This window comes from Pistacia vera, unplaced genomic scaffold (genome assembly GCF_008641045.1).
Source record: "Pistacia vera cultivar Batoury unplaced genomic scaffold, PisVer_v2 Contig222, whole genome shotgun sequence".
Classification (NCBI taxonomy): domain Eukaryota; kingdom Viridiplantae; phylum Streptophyta; class Magnoliopsida; order Sapindales; family Anacardiaceae; genus Pistacia; species Pistacia vera.
In genome coordinates, this window is record NW_022196027.1 from 43756 (window position 1) to 65481 (window position 21726).

The 21726-nt window shown below is 35.4% G+C and overlaps 1 protein-coding gene and 2 pseudogenes across 1 annotated transcript; 1 reads left to right on the forward strand and 2 right to left on the reverse strand.

The window, feature by feature from the left end:
• The first annotated feature begins 466 nt into the window (after positions 1-466).
• Positions 467-5782, forward strand: LOC116130514 (annotated as a pseudogene).
• Positions 5783-8810: 3028 nt separating this feature from the next.
• LOC116130510 (non-specific lipid-transfer protein 1-like) lies at positions 8811-9632 on the reverse strand. Its single transcript, XM_031416245.1, has 2 exons — positions 9158-9632; positions 8811-9044 (listed from the first exon to the last, which is right to left on the reverse strand). Exons 1-2 carry the CDS (start codon positions 9502-9504, stop codon positions 9032-9034), a joined length of 360 nt encoding a protein of 119 aa, XP_031272105.1. The 5' UTR covers positions 9505-9632; the 3' UTR covers positions 8811-9031.
• Positions 9633-16750: 7118 nt separating this feature from the next.
• On the reverse strand, positions 16751-20845 carry LOC116130485 (annotated as a pseudogene).
• Between the last annotated feature and the right edge of the window lie 881 nt (positions 20846-21726).

The window sequence follows — 21726 nt, forward strand, 5'->3', positions numbered from 1 at the left end:
CCATGAAGGTATGGAAATATGATGTTATTAAAGGAGTAGTATAGCCAACCTAAGAAAAATAATAGTACTGAGGTGGCATGTGGCATCGACGGGTAAAAATCTTAAACTCATGATGCAAGGTTGTCTAATGAAATGCACGATTTGTCAGGGGGGCAAAAAAAAAAAAAAAAAAAAAAGTGTGATGAGTTAGTAGTATAGTAGTATCTGAAACGCACGAAGGAGAGAGACACAACAAAGCACAAATGAAATTCCCCCCACCACTTTAATTATCTCCCTTAACTGTCTCTCTTTCTCTTTCTTTCTTTATAAACTTATATTTAGTACCTTCTCTCTTCAGAAACAGAATAGCTTCTTGCCAACCAAGAAGCGGAAAAAAAAAATATTAAAAAGAAGATCAAATCCTTCTTTTTGGTTGTTACAATTGATTTATAATTAAAAAAAACAAGTAACTGATAAAAATGTAGTGATGGGGGGGGGAAGAGTGGAGCTGAGAAGGAAGAGAACAAGATAAATCGGCAGGTGACTTTTGCAAAGAGAAGAAATGGATTGTTAAAGAAGGCTTATGAGCTCTCAGTTTTATGTGAGCTGAGGTTGCTCTTATCATATTCTCTAGCCGTGGCAAACTCTATGAGTTCTCAAGCATTTCCAAGTACGTTCTTTCTTTGTATACATCTATTTTGCTAAGATTTCGTGTGGATTTGTTGATTGTTAACGTTATTATCACTGTGTTTTTTTTTTTCTTGGTGATGTGGGTACTTTGATTGGTTGATGAATTAGAATTACTTAACATGTCATTTTTGTTTTTTGTTTTTCGTTTTTTGATTAATATGGTGCACTTTCTGGTCTTTGATCGGAAAAAAAATTAACAGTCTCTTCTCTCTTGTATTACTTGTTTAGATTTTGATGTGGGATTTTGATGTTTTCTGAGATCTGAGCTTTTATACACACACACACACACACACACACATATATATATATATATATATATATATATATATATTCATTATTATTTCTATTAGGGGAACGTGATGTCTTCTTTGTCTTGGACAGAAATAAATAGTCTAAATTAGAATTTCCAGTGGCTCATTCAAAGTACTGCCATTTATTTTAAAAAGGTAAAATATCCAAAGAAAGCTATTCCAGATGTTTACGTACTTGATGATCTATGTCTATTCATATATAAAAATTTACAAATTAAAGTTTCAACTTTATTGCTTACTTTCTCTTTGATTTTGATTTTGATTTTAAGAAGTGCTGAGGAGGATTATAGCTTTCTCTGTGGAAAGAAGTATTTCACTCATTGGCTCAAAAGCTTCAAATCTGTTACCTATACCCGCTTCAATGATGATAAAATACCAAGTAATTTGATCAATATTTAACTGGAATGCATTTAGCCATATACTAGCAGGATTTTATGGCAAAAATCTATGTCAAGAGATTTAATACATAAAATAATCAGTAATGAAAAGATCAATAGTAGTAAAGGAACAGATGCATTAGAATTACAAGGTTGCATAAGAATTTAAATCTCCCTTTCATATTTATGCCTTTTTTCTTTTGTTTTCATTGTTTTTCGTTTCCTTTCCTGTCTTTTTTGTCTTCCTGAACCAAAAACCATGTTCAGTAAATTTATTTATTTTTTCATTGGATCTGGTGATCACTGAGGAATTGAAATCGGCATGCATGAATCAAAGCTCTTCATTTTTGTAATCGTAGAGTATTAGACTAGAAATTTTCCGGTTTAAGTCTCGGTTTTCAAAGGTTCTTCTAAGCATCTAAAATCACTTCAATGGTGCTATAAAATTACCAAAATTGTGGTTCATTGTGTGTATTATGTCATTAGTTCATTTGAATTCATTCATAGTTAACAAGTGAAACCTATATAGTAAAAAATTTAAAATCCATTTTTTAATGTATTTTAAATTGGAAATAAAAGGAAAATTATGTACACAAAGTATATATATATAAACCTATTTAATAATCAATGTTCAAATATATATATAATTCAAAAACTAACTATACTAGTAAGTTATGCTTTATGGTTTACTGTTTTAGAAATTGAAATGAATTTAAATGATTTTTTCTTAATATTAAATTAAGTATATTAAGTATGGGGTGCAGGTGCAATATTTTCCAGAGAGATTAGGGCATGAACCCGTAAGTAGAATTCTTAAATAGATAAAAGTTTAAGTAATGAGGTGGCAGATGGGATTGTTGTGGTGTTCGTTCTGAGTTAAGAAAAATGAGAAACAATATGTATATATAAAATAAATTACATAATGCATTGCATAATTTGTACATGTTATATGAACGGGTCATAATACAGTCATGCATTGTCTTGTAGCTTTATTTGAACTTTCTTCAGCTGCAAAATCTCAACGCATAACGCTGTTGGCTTCAGTCCATATACCAAACTGAGACAAGTTAAAAGAAAGAAAGAAAAACACACACACACACACATATATATATATCTATCCAAATGTTCAGTGGGACTCGCACTTGTTATTTGCTTTGAGTTTCATAAAAGCATCCTTCATCCAAATGTCTAACACTATATCATCAAGTTTACTAAAATACGTCACATTGTACCATTAAATTGTTCTGTTTCCTGCTGAACCCTTTGGATACTTCATATTCGTGTGTCAAAGATTCTAGGTGAAAAAACAAAAGAAAGTGAATGAAAGAATCTGGTTCCATGAATCTTAGATTCATGCATTGTGTAACTTGTTCACAGCAAGTCCTTAAACTGTACTGATAATTTATAAACTAGCACATGCAAGAGATCAACGAAAGATCTTTTACTTTAAAGGGTTGAAAACTTATAAACTAAACATTACGTGATTGTCATATTGTATTATCATACCATAAGTTTGCTTTTATACCTATTATAAGTACCTGAGCTCAACCTACAAAACCATCAAGCTGTTAGTTTAAGGGAACCAATACTTATAAACTATGCTTTTATCTGGATCTGACCCACATTTACGTAAACTTGCATGCTTTACTCAAAGTGCATCACAGTTGCTTATTTGAATGGGACTAAGGTCATAAACCAAGCCTCGGCCTCACTGGTGGTTTCTCATATCATACCATCGGATCGTAAACCCGTTTGATAACAGTATAAATGTTTGAGGTCAATCCACCAAACCAAGGCTTATAAACAAAGTCTAAAACTCAGTATAACCATTAGGCTTACAATAGATATTCTTCATCCAAAATAGGCTGCATAGCTGCTAGGACCAATGCTTATAAACTATGCTAGAACTTGGTATGGCAATTAGGCTCACGATAGCGTATTTCACCTAAAATAGGTAGTACCATATCATCAATTAACTGAAAGGCCCAAATTGTACCATCAGCCTTTTTTTTTTTAAGCTTTACACAATTTTGTTTTCCTTCATATAGTCTATTTAGTTTATAGGATTTATGAATTTATGATATAAGATGTAACAATTAATATAGATGTTAATCTTGACATGAGTGTAATATTCTCATGCAGTTTAATATAAAACTTTGGAGAGCTGAGCTGTAATGGATTATTTTAATATCAAGTCAAAACTTCTTATATTCGGATATAGCCATGAATTTGTGGAAATTTTCAAGTTATAATAAATCTTATACGATAAATTAGTTGCACATATTGCTCAGAGAATAGAGAAAGTAATTGTCAAGTTAAATTATGTATAAACTTGAGTTTTGGATTTAATGGAGTATGAAGTTATAACCAGCATTGTGTTGGATATGAAGTATGTTTACAACGTACATTTCAACAAGTTGATGTTGTGTTTCTGGATTGATTGGAATATTGCATATTATTCTTTCATGAGGTTGTTAAGAATTAAGATGATTAAGTGGTACATTAACTACGCCCCAGCACAGTCAATGGCACCCCAATGCTCATTGTAAGGTGAACCATAGATATATGCTTTTGACTCCAATCCAATCTTGAGTCGCCATTCCCTACCACACATCAAGCGGTGCTTGGCGGAGAGGAGGTGCAATGCAACCACCTTTCTTAACGCGCCTTATAGGGCACCCCAGTGTAGAACAAGGGTAATTTAACTTGATGTTTGAAGTCATTTTGGAACCTTTTAGTTGGAGTGCCTGGTTTGATTAGACGGAAAATCTTTCTGCTTAAGCTAACCCAGTGAATGTTTTTTAATTAGATGCTTTTTTCACATAACTTGTTATCATTTATTAAGAGCAAAATGCTGCCTTTCTAGTTAGATTTTGATCCATGCTAACTGCCTACTACTGATTTTATGTCTAATTAATTTCAGTGTTGCCAAGACAATGACAAGTACGAAAGATAGTTTTGGAGCTCTGGAAGCAAACCAACCACCTAAAGATACAGAGGTAATTGAGTTAATGTCTAGTAGTACTGGTGAACACACTGTTTAGCAATGTATTGAGCAGTGAATAAATTCTTTTTTTAGTTTACTCTTAGTTCTACTTTTTGAAAGCTTATTATATAACTAAGTGATCACTTGTCATATGATTATACTTTTTCTAAGAACTCCTGCGATAATGAAAATTGACAAATTTTAGTGTATTCCATCTCGCAGAGCAACTACCACGAATACTTACAGCTTAAATCAAAATATGAGCACTACAACACTCACAGAGGGTATTCACATGCTAAACATCCAGCAATGTGAATATATATATATATAACACTGGACGGCCTGCATTTTATTTTCGATTTATAGTATAATATAAAGATTAACTGGCTTGTGTTAGACAACTTCTCGGTGAAGATATAGGAAACTGGGGATAGCAGAGCTTGAACGTTGAGCGGCAGTGACATTTCAGTGGGGCAAGTCAGGTCACTCAAGGTATCCTGATATCCGGTTGATGAGCTTGACATGTTATATTTTGATGTGGGTTGAGGTCATTAAATTTCTATTGAACTTATGTTTAACTGAAGATGATTCAAGACAAACCCAGAATTTTAAAGCTCCCTCGTTCTTGTTATTGTTCGTGTTATTGCTTCTTTTACTCCTTGAAAAAATAGATACTGCTATTGAGATTTAACATGACACAAACGATCTTAAATGACCTATATGTAGACAGACTGTATTAAACTAAGTTCTTTACCCTACTATTACGAAGCAGACCCAGTCCCAGCTTGATCGACTTTCTGAACTCCAAAGGAAGGTATACTATGCTCATCAAAATTTTAATTTCTCTTATATACATACTTGTGTACATATAGATGAAAGTTATTGTCAACCGTAAACTGTCTTTCATTTTTCACTTGCGAGGAAGAAATGTTAATGGAAACCAACGTTGTCTAAAGAGGAAGGTAAGAGCTTGCTCAACTTCAACTTCTACTAACCCTCATCATCAATTATTTGTACATCCTCATCGGTTATCAAACGTTTACTCTCCACTTTTAATTCTCCCCCATATGATTAGCTCTTATTAGTTAAGGTGAATGTTGGACAGTTGGAAGAAATTGATGTCAGACTTAAATCATGGGAAACTGGCGAACAAAGCTCACCTACAGCCATAAAACTGCAGTATGAGCCTTCTATCCATCCTTTACACGGCAATGGCACATTGCAGATGGGGTAATTTGTCTTTCATGTTATGCATCAAATAATGAATTTCTACTGATGACTGGGTTCTTAAATACCTTTTTTTTTTTTGTTTCAGTCGCAGTTCTGGTGGGGTTACACATGAGGGAACTGTGGCTACTTCACCCCAAGATGCGAATGGACTGATTCCAGTGGGGTGCTTTGGTTTGCAAGTAGTGTTGAAAAATCAACAATGTTTATGAAAGCAAATAATATAGAGAATAAGTATTGTCAACCTGACTGTTGTTACGAAAGGATGGTAATTGGCAGTTGCTGAAGAACTTCTGTAATAAATGGTATGTAAATGCAATTATATCATAATTAAAACAACCAATATGCTTCTTTCTTGTAGTCTACATAGTACCTATGTAATTCTGTTATCTTTGAATAACAGCTTTATAATAGAGTGGTATGTGAGTGTGTATTGAACCAATATGGATTTTGAGGGGAGTTTGATTGATATGATTTGCTCCTGCGGAGCTCTATTTTTCTTGTTTTACACTTTAAGACCAACCAAATTAATTAATCTAAGGATTTCTAAAATTCTGTAAACACAAATCTATTTCCGGGTGGCAGTCGCTACCATGGAGTGAGTGGAGTTGAGAACATGGATGCCTTATCAACTCTATTATTCCTTTATCATATCATAATTTACAATAATGCTATTGCCTCTGAGAGTGAGATTCCACCTTGATCATATTTACATGTTCTTTTGTAAGGTGTTGGTTATATATATATATTATATATATATATATATATTATATATATATATATATATAACTTTTATTATTATATTTGGTGTTTTTTTTGTAAATTAATTTTATCATCTGTGGTCGTGCCACCTGCGTGGCCACAGCAGCTTAGGCCACGATGAGCGCGCCACCCATCGATCTACACCACAAACAGCGTCAATCGATGAACTTCAATTACAAAGGATTTCCTGATTTATTTATTTATTGTGATTTAAAAAAGTGTGGAGTAATATGTTTCCACTTGAATTTGTTTGTTAGTATTAAGTGGTGATGGTGGCTAGGTATATCATGCGGTGCTTTGACGGAAATTGTGGTAAAGAATAATAATTGAGGGGTTCAGTGAAAATTGATAGAAACAAGTAAATGTGGTGTCAGTGTGATCACCACACCTCTCCTGTTCCCTTTAGTCGCATTCCCATACAAGGGGTTTTGATTGATGACGGTTCAGGGTGGGGTGGGCATCTTCCAAAGTTAAAGTAGCAGTGTAATTATTTCACGTGGCTCCCACGCAACCTGATCATTTTATACTTTTAAGGATAATATTTTAAAAAAAAATTATTACACATAAAATTTAAAAATTAACAAAAGAAATCTTTTAAATTTTTTTTATTTGTTATACTTTTATAATAAAATTAATAAAAATACTCTTATTCATCTATTAAATATCAACAGTTAACTACAATTATCAGAAGATAATTAAAGTCATCATATTCATATATAATCAGCTAAATCTAATTGGTGATGGAATTTTATAAATTTTTTGCTTGAATATATGCATTAAATTGTAAGGATAGCATTTGAGACAAATTGATAGGATGATGAACACTCTTTTGCGGGACCATCTTTTTGGCCCCTCGTAGCACTCTACAGTGGACACTTACACGTGTTATATTTAGCTTGCTCTCGGGAGTGATTGGTAGATTTTTCTGTTGACATATCCAGCAGTGGCCAATGGTGGATCCACTATCTGTTTTTCTAGGTCAAATAGAGTCGATAAAAATAAATAATGTTAGTAAAGAGTGTCCAAGGGGGGGCAACTAATGACAAAAAGCTACATACGAATATGAGTTGATGTGAGAAAGTTCAAGGAAATGCATATGCATATCTCCAATCTAATTTCTTATAAGATAAGATCGACCAAGGCCTAATCAACACAAATAATATTTTAGTTTTCATGTCTACATTCAATGCTTTGAGTTGATCAATCTCATCCCTATAGTTTCCACCTATTATGTTAACCATACTAATTTCAAATACTATTATTTTGGTCCCTTAGCTTAACAAACCGTTGTCAACTTAAAAATTAATCGTATTGAAATAATGAAAATACCCATTTAAAATATAATGAAAAGTACATTATACAAACAATACTGATGTAAACACAAACCATTTCCATAGAAGTTTAGTAAATAAACATACTTGCATAATGCATTTTCAGTGCTTTTTAGAAGGGTATTTTTATATTTTTAATATAATTTTCAGTCAATTAACGATACTTAACTGTATGTGTTGTGTCAAAGGAAAGGACCAAAACACTCGTGTTTCAAATGAAATTGTTGGGACGAAAATGAAATTCTCTCACTTTAATATGTTTTGCAACATCGATATCTGGAAGCATAGATGGATCAATAGATTGATGATAAACACAAATTAAAACAAGCAATTGCACAAGGAAAACGATTTTTAAAGTGGTTCAGACTCAATGCAAATCTTATGTCCATTGTTCTTGTATTGTTTTCTTTGTTTTTGCTGCGCATAAATGTGTGTGATTACGGATAACCAACAGTGAATGAATAATAAATGCAGTATAAAGCAAATGACAAAGAGATTTTTAAAGTAGTTCGGTGAGATGCTCTTGAGCGTACGTCTACTGTTTTTTGTATTTGCTGCAAGAGGTTAAAATTATAATCCTAGAAATGTTTTCTAACCCCTTCCTTATCGTTTAAGGGGATTTATATACAAAGTTTATATAAAGGAAAGAGCGAAAATAAATGGATTAAAATTAAATTGAAATGCAACTTCGATATTCTCACGATTGGGCGCTATGATTGGGCAAAGATTGCCATCGATCTGATTCTTCCCGAGATATCCGAGATTTGAAGTTATCTGTAAATTGATTGAACGACCGTAAGGATTGGTCGCAACTAGCTTGTGCTAGGTCAAGCTATAGCTCGACGAGCTTATGCTGGGTCGGACAATCGGTGGAGTCGAGCTTATTCTGGATCTGGCTATAACCTTGCGATACTCGAGCTTGGTGGAAAAATCACACACAACACTTGTGTAACTTCTTTTGTCTTCCACAATTTTTAGAGCCAATATCCTTTCTCATGAGCACTCTGTCTAGCTTCTAAAAGTATATCTGTATATGAGCGGCCATGTATGATTGATATTTCTTTACCTTTTTTCAATTTTTTTTTATCCTTTTTTCTTTTATTAAACTTGAAGCTAGACAATGCACCAGCCAAATGGATGTTCAATATAAACCAAATCAAGATAAGATCATTTATACATAAAATAAGTAGTCTACCTCTTGTAGTCAAATATAAAATGTGGGATACAAGGTATAGGGAAAGAAATACAATTACTTAGATTAACACTACGAGTACTCCCTAGATGAGAAGATACAGATTCTTCGCACCCACTTTATTCCATCCATATAATATATTTTGCTTCTGAGAAGTATTTCTTCTCTTCACGAACTCAGTACTTAACGCTGCACATAACAACCAAAAAAAAAAAAAAAAAAAAAATTAATAAAGGATTAAAATCCATAATGAGGCAATATATATATATATATTCACAATTGTGTGTAAAAATTTTGTTTACGTGCTGCAGTCAGTTGATGGGCTGATCTTGTAAGGGATGCTGACACCGCACTTGCCAGGAAGCCCAGCTGCAATACCGTAGTTGATGCCGGGGATGGCTGATACAGCGCTTTTAATGCACTTGCAGGCCGCCTGGGTGTCAGCTGTGGTCTTGGCCGCCGCTCGAAGTGCTTTGATCCCGGCGCAGCAAGCCCGGGGTAGAGCCCCGCCAGTTTTGACGTAGTTTATGCATGGCCCGAGTCTGGTTGTCACTTGACCACAAGTGATGGCAGCTTGGGCAATGGGCGCACCCACCACCATGCACAACAGCACCAAACCAGCCAGTCGAAGAGCCAGAGGGTTAGCCATGATAATTTGACTTGATTAAATTATAAGAGAGAGTTGGAAGTTTCTTTTGAAGATGAGTGTGAGAATTATCGTAATAGATTAAGGTGTTTATATAGAAAATATTCCTTATAGGATCCTATATGCGTCCGAGGAATTGGGGTCTAGTTAACATTGGATTAATTTAATGCTTACGTTGTCACAATTGAGCCACTTTAAATGCTCTCAATGAACGATGGAAATGTATTTAATGAGGCAAATTATCAGGTTTATAAGAGCATCTACTTTTGAAAGGATCCAAACCTTTTATAAATCTATAAAAATAAGAATTTAACAAACTTTTTATTGTTTAAATATAAATTAAAGAGTGAGTTTAGCTCTCAATATCTAGAAAGTTAATTTTTTTTCTTAATTCTAATTTTAATTAATATATTACAAGTTGCTATACATTTTATTTATTAATTCTCTCTCTTTCTTGAAAAAAAGTATTATCTCTTTTAAAATTTAAAGAGTCAATAGGATTTAAATAAAAAATTTATCCTTTATATTTAAAAATAAATAAAGTTACTTTTTTATTTATATGAATGAGCATCATTGGCATTGGAGATGCTCTAAGACGAATGATCAGCATGTTCATACGAAAATATATTTGTTGGAGCCAAAAGCAGATATTATCTTTAAATTTGTCCTTGATTTGAAACCATTAAAAGAAGAAAAAGCAGAANTATATATAAAATAAATTACATAATGCATTGCATAATTATGTACATGTTATTATGAACGTGTCATAATACAGTCATGCATTGTCTTGTAGCTTTATTTGAACTTTCTTCAGCTGACAAAATCTTAACGCATAACGTCTGTTGGCTTCAGTCCATATACCATAATTCCCAAACTGAGACAAGTTAAAAGAAAGAAAAGAAACACACACACACACACATATATATATCAATCCAAATGTTCAGTGGGACTTCGCACTTGTATATTTGCTTTTGAGTTTCATAAAAGCATCCTTCATCCAAATGTCTAACACTATATCATCAAGTTTACTAAAATACGTCACATTGTACCATTAAATTGTTCTGTTTCCTTGCTGAACCCTTTGGATACTTCATATTCGTGTGTCAAAGATTCTAGGTGAAAAAAACAAAAGTAAAGTGAATGAAAGAATCTGGTTCCATGAATCTTAGATTACATGCATTTGTGTAACTTGTTCACAGCAAGTCCTTACAACTGTACTGATTAATTTATAAACTAGCACATGCAAGAGGATCAACGAAAGCATCTTTTACTTTAAAGGGTTGAAAACTTATAAAACTAAACATTACGTGATTGTCATATTGTATTATCATACCATAAGTTTGCTTTTATACCTATTATAAGTACCTGAGCTCAACCTACATAAACCATCAAGCTGTTTAGTTTAAGGGAACCAATACTTATAAACTATGCTTTTATCTGGATCTGACCATTACATTTACGTAAACTTGCATGCTTTACTCAAAGTGCATCACAGTTGCTTATTTGAATGGGACTAAGGCTCATAAACCAAGCCTCGGCCTCACCTGGTGGTTTCTCATATCATACCATCGGATCGTAAACCCGTTTTGATAACAGTTATAAATGTTTGAGGTCAATCCACCAAACCAAGGCTTATAAACAAAGTCTAAAACTCAGTATAACCATTAGGTTTACAATAGCATATTCTTCATCCAAAATAGGTTGCATAGCTGCTAGGACCAATGCTTATAAACTATGCTAGAACTTGGTATGGCAATTAGGCTCACGATAGCGTATTTCACCTAAAATAGGTAGTACCATATCATCAATTCAACCTGAAAAGGCCCAAATTGTACCATCAGCCTTTTTTTTTTTTAAGCTTTACACAATTTTGTTTTCCTTCATATAAGTCTATTTAGTTTATAGGATTTATGAATTTATGATATAAGATGTTAACAATTAAATATAGATGTTTAATCTTGACGTGAGTGGATATCATTCTTCATGCAGTTTAATTAAAACTTTGGAGAGCTGAGCTGTAATGATTTATTTTAATATCATCACACTTCTTTACTATCGGATATCTAGCCATGATTTGTGGAAATTTTTCAAGTTATAATAAATCTTATACGAATTAATGTTGCACATATTGCTCAAGAATAGAGAAAGTAATTGTCAAGTTTAAATTATGTATAAACTTGAGTTTTGGATTTAATGGAGTATGAAGTATAACCAGCATTGTGTTGGATATGAAGTATGTTTACAACGTACATTCAACAAGTTGATGTTGTGTTTCGGATGATTGGAATATTGCTTATTTCTTTCATTGAGGTATGTTTAAGAATTAAGATGATTAGGTAGTACATTACTACGCCCCAGCACAGTCAATGGCACCCCAATGCTCATTTGTAAGTTGAACCATAATATATGCTTTTGACTCCAATCCAATCTTGAGTCGCCATTCCCTACCACACATCAAGCGGTGCCTGGCGGAGAGGAGGTGCAATGCAACGCACCTTTACTTAACGCGCCTCTTATGGGCACCCCAGTGTAGAACCAAGGTAAATTTAACTTGATGTTTGAAGTCATTTTGGAACCTTTTAGTTGGAGTGCCTGGTTTGATTAGACGTGAAAATCTTTTCTGCTAAGCTACCCAGTGTGAATTTTTATTATTAGATGCTTTTTTCACATAACTTGTTATCATTTTATTAAGACAAATGCGCCTTTCTAGTTAGATTTTGCATCATGCTAACTGCCTACTACTGATTTTATGTCTACATTATTTTCAGTGTTGCCAGACAATTGACAAGTACGAAAAGTTAGTTTTGGAGCTCTGGAAGCAACCAACCACCTAAGATACAGAGGTAATTGAGTTATGTCTAGTAGTACTGGTGAACACACTGTTTAGCAATGTATTGATGCAGTGAATAATTCTTTTTAGTTTACTCTTAGTTTCTACTTTTTGTAAAGCTTATTATAACTAAGTGATCACTATTTCATATGATTATACTTTTTCTAAGAATCTCCTGCGATAATGAAATTGACAAATTTTAGTGTATTCCATCTCGCAGAGCAACTACCACGATACTTACAGCTTAAATCAAAATATGAGCACCTACAACACTCACCAAGGTATTTCACTATGCTAAACATCCAGCAATTGTGAATATATATATATATAACACTTGGACGCCTGCATTTTATTTTCTGATTTATATATAATTATAAGACTTAACTGGCTTTGTGTAGACACTTCTCGGTGAAGATATAGGAAACTGGGGATAGCAGAGCTTGAACGGCTTGAGCGGCAGCTGGACATTTCATGGGGCAATCAGGTCACTCAAGGTACCCTGATATCCGTTGATGAGCTTGACATTTTATTTTATGTGGGTTGAGGTCATTAAATTTTCTATTGAACTTATGTTTAACTGAAGATGATTCAAGACAACAACCAGAATTTTAAAGCTCCCTCGTTCTTGCTTTTATTTGTTCGTGTTATTGCTTCTTTTACTCCTTGAAAAATAAGACTACATGCTATTTGAGATTTAACATGACACAAACGATCTTAAATGCCCTATATGTAGACAGACTGTATTAACTAAGTTCTTTACCCTACATCATCGAATGCAGACCCAGTCCCAGCTTGATCGACTTTCGACTCCAAGGAAGTTATACATATGCTCATCAAAATTTTATTTCTCTTATTACATACTTGTGTACATATAGATGAAAGTTATTGTCAACCGTAAACTGTCTTTCTTTTCACTTGCGCAGAAGAAATGTTAATGGAACCAACGTTGTCTTAAGAGGAAGGTAAGATGCTTGCTCAACTATTGTACAACTCTACCTTCAACTTCTACTAACCCATCACATCATATTTGTAATCCTCATCGGTATCAAACGTTTACTCTCCACTTTTAATTCTCCCCCATATGATTAGCTCTATTAGTTAAGTGAATGTTGGACAGTTGGAAGAAATTGATGTGCTTAAATCATGGGAAACTGGCGAACAAAGCTTCACCTACAGCCATAAACTGCTCATATGAGCCTTCTATCCATCCTTTACACGGCAATGGCACATTGCAGATGGGGTAATTTGTCTTTCATGTTTGCATCAATAATGAATTTCTACTGATGACTGGGTTCTTAAATACCTTTTTTTTTTTTTGTTCAGTCGCAGTTCTGGTGGGGTTACACATGAGGGAACTGTGGCTACTTCCCCCAAGATGCGAATGGACTGATTCAGTGGGTGCTTTGAGTTTGCAAGTAGTGTTGAAAAATCAACATGTTTATGAAAGCAAATAATAAAAGAATAAGTATCTGTCAACCTTGACTGTTGTTACGAAAGGATGGTAAGGCAGTTGCTGAAGAACCTTCTGTAATAAATGGTATGTAAATGCAATTATATTCATACTTAAAACAACCAATATGCTTCTTGTTCTTGTAGTCTACATTGTACCTTTAATTACTGTTATCTTTGAATACAGCTCTTTATAATAGAGTGGTATGTGATGTGTGTATTGAACACATATTGGATTTTGAGGGAGTTTGATTGATATGATTTGCTCCTGCGGAGCTCTATTTTTCTTGTTTTACACTTTAAAGACCCAACCAAATCTAATCTAATCTAATGGAATTTCTAAAATTCTGTAACACAAATCTATTTCCGGTGGCAGTCGCTACCATGGAGTTGAGTGGAGTTGAGAACATGGGATGCCTTATCAACTCTTATTATCTTTCATCATCATAATTTACAATAATGCTATGCCTCTGAGGTGAGATTCCACCTTGATCCATATTTACATGTTTCTTTTGTAAGGCTTGGTTTGGTTATATATATAATAATATATATAATATATATTATAATAATATATATTATATATAACTTTTATTATTATTATTTGTTGTGTTTTTTTTTGTAATTAATTTTTATCTCGTGGTCGTGCCACCTGCGTGGCACAGCAGCTTAGCCACGATGCGCGCCACCCATCGATCTACACCACAACAGCGTCAATCGATGAACTCTTACAAAGGATTTCCTGATTTATTATTTATTGTGATTAAAAAAGTGTGGAGTAATATGTTTCCACTGAATTTGTTTGTTAGTATTAAGTGGTGTGAGGTGGCTAGGTTATACTATGTCGGTGCTTTACCGGAAATGTGGGAAAGAATAATAATTGAGGGTTCAGAATGAAAATTAATAGAAACAAGTATGTGGTGTCAGTGTGATCACACACCTCCCTGTTCTCTTGGTGATTAGCTGTTAGTCGCTCCCATACAGGGGTGTTGATGATATAAGATATTAGGTGGTGATCCCAAAGTAAAGTAGCGTGAATTATCACGGGCCCACGCACTGACTTTTACTTTAAGGATATATTTAAAAAAAATATTACCAAAAATTTAAATTACAAAGATCTTTAAATTTTTTATTGTTAACTTTAATAAAATTAATAAAAATACTCTTATTCCAAATATCACATACCTACATATCAGAAGATAATTAAAGTCATCATATTCAATAATCAGCTAACAATGGTGATGAATTTTATAAATTTTTTGCTTGATATAGCAAAATTGTAAGGATAGCATTGAGACAAATTGATAGGGGATGAACACTCTTGTCGGGACCATCTTTTTCCCCTCGTAGCACTCTACAGTGGACACTTACACGGGTTATATTTAGCTTGCTCTCGGGAGTGATTGGTAGATTTTTCTGTTGACTATCCAGCAGTGGCCAATGGTGGATCCACTATCTGTTTTTCTAGGTCAAATAGAGTCGATAAAATAAATAGTTAGTAAAGAGTGTCCAAGGGGGGGCAACTATGACAAAAAGCTACATACGAATATGAGTTGATGTGAGAAAGTTCAAGGAAATGCATATGCATACTCCAATCTAATTTCTTATAAGATAAGATCGACCAAGGCCTAATCAACACAATAATATTTTAGTTTTCATGTCTACATTCAATGCTTTGAGTTGATCAATCTCATCCCTATAGTTTCCACCTATTTTTAACCATCATTTCAAATACTATTATTTTGGTCCCTTAGCTTAACAAACCGTTGTCAACTTAAAATTAATCGTATTGAAATAATGAAAATACCCATTTAAAATATATGAAAAGTACATTATACAAACAATACTGATGTAAACACAAACCATTTCCATAGAAGTTTAGTAAATACATACTTGCATAATGCATTTTCAGTGCTTTTTAGAAGGGTATTTTTATATTTTAATAATTTTCAGTCAATTAACGATACTTAACTGTATGTGTTGTGTCAAAGGAAGGACCAAAACACTCGTGTTCAATGAAATTGTTGGGACGAAAATGAAATTCCCTCACTTTAATATGTTTTGCAACATCGATATCTGGAAGCATAGATGATCATAGATTGATGATAAACACAAATAAACAGCTTGCACAAGGAAAACGATTTTTAAAGTGGTTCAGACTCAATGCAAATCTTATGTCCATTGTTCTTGTATTGTTTTCTTTGTTTTTGCTGCGCATAAATGTGTGTGATTACGGATAACCAACATGAATGAATAATAATGTCAGTATAAAGCAATGACAAAGAGTTTTTAAAGTAGTTCGGTGAGATGCTCTTGAGCGTACGTCTACTGTTTTTTGTATTTGCTGCAAGAGGTTAAATTATAATCCTAGAAATGTTTTCTAACCCCTTCCTTATCGTAAGGGGATTTATATACAAAGTTTATAAAAGGAAGAGCGAAAATAAATGGATTAAAATTAAATTGAAATGCAACTTCGATATTCTCACGATTGGCGCTATGATTGGGCAAAGATTGCCATCGATCTGATTCTTCCGATATCCGAGATTTGAAGTTATCTGTAAATTGATTGAACGACCGTAAGGATTGGTCGCAACTAGCTTGTGCTAGGTAAGCTATAGCTCGACGAGCTTATGCGTGGTCGACAATCGGTGGAGTCGAGCTTATTCTGGATCTGGCTATAACCTTGCGATACTCGAGCTTGTGAAAATCACACACAACACTTGTGTAACTTCTTGTCTTCCACAATTTTTAGAGCCATATCCTTTCTCATGAGCACTCTGTCTAGCTTCTAAAAGTATATCTGTATATGAGCGCCAGGTATGATTGATATTTCTTTACCTTTTTTCAATTTTTTTTTATCCTTTTTTCTTTTTTAAACTGAAGCTAGACAATGCACCAGCCAAATGGATGTTCAATATAAACCAAATCAAGATAAGATCATTTATACATAAAATAAGTAGTCTACTCTTGTAGTCAAATATAAAATGTGGGATACAGGATAGGGAAAGAAATACAATTACTTAGATTAACACTACGAGTACTCCTAGATGAGAAGATACAGATTCTTCGCACCCACTTTATTCCATCCATATAATATATTTTGCTTCTGAGAAGTATTCTTCTCTTCACGAACTCAGTACTTAACGCTGCACATCAACCAAAAAAAAAAAAAAAAATTAATAAAGGATTAAAATCCATAATGAGGCAATATATATATATATTCACAATTGTGTGTAAAAATTTTGTTTACTGCTGCAGTCAGTTGATGGGCTGATCTTGTAAGGGATGCTGACACCGCACTTGCCAGGAAGCCCAGCTGCAATACCGTAGTTGATGCCGGGGATGGCTGATACAGCGCTTTTATCACTTGCAGCCCCTGGTGTCAGCTGTGGTCTTGGCCGCCGCTCGAAGTGCTTTGATCCCGGCGCAGCAAGCCCGGGTAGAGCCCCGCCAGTTTTGACGTAGTTTATGCATGGCCCGAGTCTGGTTGTCACTTGACCACAAGTATGGCAGCTTGGGCAATGGCGCACCACCACCATGACAACAGCACCAAACCAGCCAGTCGAAGAGCCAGAGTGTAGCCATGATAATTTGACTTGATTAAATTATAAGAAGAGGTGAAGTTTCTTTGAAGATGAGTGTGAGAATTATCGTAATAGATTAAGGTGTTTAATAGAAAATTTCTTTAGGATCCTATTGTCCGAGATTGGGTCTAGTTAACAGTTGGATTAATTTACTTACGTTGTCACAATTGAGCCACTTTAATGCTCTCAATGAACGATGGAAATGTATTTAATGAGGCAAATTACAGGTTAATAAGAGATAGGATCCAAACTTTTTATAAATCTATAAAAATAAGAATTTAACAAACTTTTTATTCTTTAAATATAAATTAAGACTGAGTTTAACCTTTATATCTAGAAGTTAATTTTTGTAATCTAATTTATTTATTAATTCTCTTTCTTTCTTGAAAAAAATTATCTCTTTTAAAATTTAAAGAGTCAATAGGATTTAAATAAAATTTATCCTTTATATTTAAAAATAAATAAAGTTACTTTTTTATTATATGAATGAGCATCATTGGCTGGAGATGCTCTAAGACGAATGATCAGCATGTTCATACGAAAATATATTTGTTGGAGCCAAAAGCAGATATATCTTTAAATTGTCCTTGATTTGAAACCATTAAAAAAGAAAAAGCAGAACAATATTATCTTTAAATTTGTCCCTTGATTTGAAACCACTAAAAGAAGAAAAAGCATAAGCAAATATTATCTTTAAATTTGTCCTTGATTTAAAACCATTAAAAGAAGAAAAAGCATCCAAAGCAGCTGATGTGCTCTATATTAATGAGTTTGGATGAACAAATTAAAATTTGGGGATTCCTTTGACGTTAATTCCTTGGAGCTTTACAAGTCCGTTAATGGAAATTGAATTATTAAAGAGAACAAGCTGGTAAACAAATGTTAATAAGTAATTAATTTTGATGCCTAGAGATAAATGTCCAGGCCAAATTTATGGTCCATGCTTACAAAATTGAGAGAAAATCAGTTACCACCCTTGATATTTCATAATCACACTATGGTAGTAACTATTACAAGTTTAATTAAACTACGCCATCATCTATTTGAAATCCATTAATAACCCTCCCACACTCCCTCGTCCTCCTCCTCCAACATCACCCCGTCGTGGAAAAACAAACTCCATCCTCATTGTCACCCCTCGCACGCAACCAAACCCCACCTGTAGCGCCCAATGACCAACCCTAACCATGGTTGTGATGTAAATTCTAATATATTGGTTAATTAAATATATGACAATTATAAAATTGATAATTTGATATGTTTAACTTTTAAAAATATTTTTGCTTATACTTATTACTTCGGTATATATTTTATTTTAAAGTTATCAACTTACATATTTTGAATTCACTAACTAGAAATCTTGGCTACCGGTTGTGCCCAGCCAATCTTGCTCCCCATCACCACCCGGTCGTGCACAACCAAACTCCACGCCCATCGCCACCCCTCGCACGCAATCGAACCCCACCTGCAGCGCCCGGTGACCAACCCCAACCACGGCTGTGAATTGTGATGGAAGAGTTGTGATGCGATTCTGTGTTTTTGAGGGATTAGGTTGCATCAATCAGTTCGCTTAGCTGCCTAGCAACGTTCAATGTCACGGCTGGGTTTCGAAACGTGACTCCAACCGCTGCCATTAAGAACTTGGAGAAGAAGTAAAAAAAAATTCTGAATTTGGACAAAAGAAATAAAAATGTGGCTGATTTATTGCTTGTTGTATTCTCATTTATGGTTGATTTTGTGGTTTAGATTTGGTTCTTTAATAAGATTTAGAAGAGTGGAACTGGAGAGATGGCAATGGTGGGGTGGTGGCGGCAGTGTAAGGTGCGAGATGAAGAAAATGAGGAGAAAGGAAAGGGCATAAGAGGGGTGACATTGAGTCCACATTTGGTAGAAAGGCCAGCTTCAGTAGAGTACTATAGTTGATACCATTGATTGAGTTGGTGACGGTTTGAAAGCATTGGCAAGTCAATATTTGAGCCGCGGTGGTCTGGGCAGTGTAGTTTAGGACCTTGACTCCGGCGCAGCAACTCACCGCCGCCGGCACAGAACCATTACCATCTCTCTCCAGTTACCAAAGGCATGGAGCCAGTTTATCGATCACCCGGCGACAGCCGAAGCCATGAACCCTTGTTGCAGTTATGACCAGCATGCATACAACCAAGGCACAAAAATTAAACTTTAGGCTAGCCATTAGGATTCTCCAGAATAATCTAAACAGACTCTTTACCGAATGACTTGACTAATGAATGAAGAATTGACAGGCTTGAGTTTGAAATGGATTTGAACAATTTAGAAGGATTTTGAATATTAACACCTGTTTTCAAGTGGAATGGACCACACCAACCAGAGCATGGCTTCAAAGACAGCTGCGCTAATACATGCCCAACTTAACATCATGGGCCACCTTATATATGGGCTACTCAAATTGGGCCAACCATAAGCTAAATCTAGATCCAATCAAAGTTCATAAAACTTTTAGAACCTTCATAAAACTTGTAGCATTCTAATCTTTTATCAATACATTTTGGCCAGGAGGAGAACATTTTTGGATGCAACATCAGCTCCTGTCTTCCACATGAAGGAGATACTACATCCCGATACCGATAATGAAATGGGGTTGGCGAGCATAAAACATCACACTTGTATTATACGGCATCAACTAATAACATGTTGATGCGTGATTTTAACACCAACTAATCGACACGTGCGTAACGTTGATTGATCGAGGGACACATGTGATTATGGAGAGAATGTAGAATAAATGCAATGAGAGCTTTTTAAAGTGGTTCGGATGCTAAGGTAGCAAGTCCTATGACTTACAAATGATTAGGAAAAGTAAATACAAAGTTTGCAAGAGAGAGAGAGTTCAAGTGTAAAATGGTCGAATCCCCTTAATGAAGGGGTTTTCCTCTTTTTATAACGAGATGAATGCATGTAATCATCATTAAATCCATGGGTTGGTGTGAATGTCAGGACATAATCCGGCTTTACGTCACATTGCCCACGTCCCAAGCTGATTTCACGCGATTTGGAGCAGGGAAATAGACACGTGGGAGCTCCATAGCATCTGGTAGGCCTGACGTGAACTTATCGTTCTGACAGGAGCAGGTCACACTTCATCACGTGACTTCCCACGTCAGCCCTTGATTTCCCAGGCATAACAGAAGTCCCCTAGTTTTTAAGGTTTGAGGATCGAACCTTGGAAACTAAGTCATGCCGCGATTGGAGGTTTTGGCAATTTCGACCTGAATGGAAGAAGCTCGGGACAGGGCCTTTTGCGAACACGACCTCGCACAATCTTTGCCCAAATGACCTGACAATCATCATCCTAGCGACCTGGATTCATCGAACGTTTCTTACCGTGCCTTACGGTTGGAGATTCAATGAGCCCATTTCCGCGCTGTCAGGCGCTCTGCACGTGTTAAAGCGTCTGGCAGGCGCATTAAATGCGTTGTGTGCTGACCTGGCGTTGTTTTGACAGCATTAATTGCACGACACATTCAAAACAACGACCCTCATCACAACATTGAATGCGACGTGGGGCGCATTTAATGTGGAGAGAGAGAAGGCTGTCGTTTCGATTCCGATGGGTGGTAACCGTCAGTTTGCAGTCCATATAAAAGCCCAAATTTTTCAGATGATGCCACCAGAATCCCTTCTGCCTCGAGCAAAAAATCTTTGCAAACCGGAAGCTCTTCTTTTCCGATTGGCATCTCTCCGGTATCCAAAACAAGATCCGTCCTCAGTCACGCGCCCCAGAAGGTAAGGTCCTTTTCCTTCTTCCTCTCTTTTTTTTTTTTGTGTTTGGTTGGTGGGCAATGGCGTTGGGTCTCCTGGTGTTTCATTAGAGACGCGACGCTGTCGTCGGATTCGAGCCGTGGATGGTGGCTCGAGTTACTGTTAGGGTTTAAGGAATTTGTCCCATGCCGCCATGCAGGACAACATGCGATGGCTAAAATGACCTGTCTGTCGGTGTTACAGACTCTGAAATGGAACCGTCAACGTCCAGACCCGAGGAAGGAGCCAGTTCGTCTTCGCGAGACGTTCCCGCGGACGCATCCCTTGATGTCTTCTCGGTTCTCACCCGAGAAGAGTTCGATAGGATAAAAAGACAGTTCGAAGTCCACGCAGAGGTGTTCCTCGACAACACCCCGTCGTCGCGGCATCCTTCCGATGGCCTAGCTGCGATCTCCGAAGAGATCTTCGAGGGTAGAGGGATGATTTCTTTCCATCCTTTCATTAGGTCGGTCCTGGATCACTTCGGGATCGCACCAATGCAGTTGACGTCAAACGCGTATGTCATCGCCGTCGCGATGTACATCGCGTGCCGTGAGAGTGGCTTGGGCGAGCTAACGGCAGTGGAGC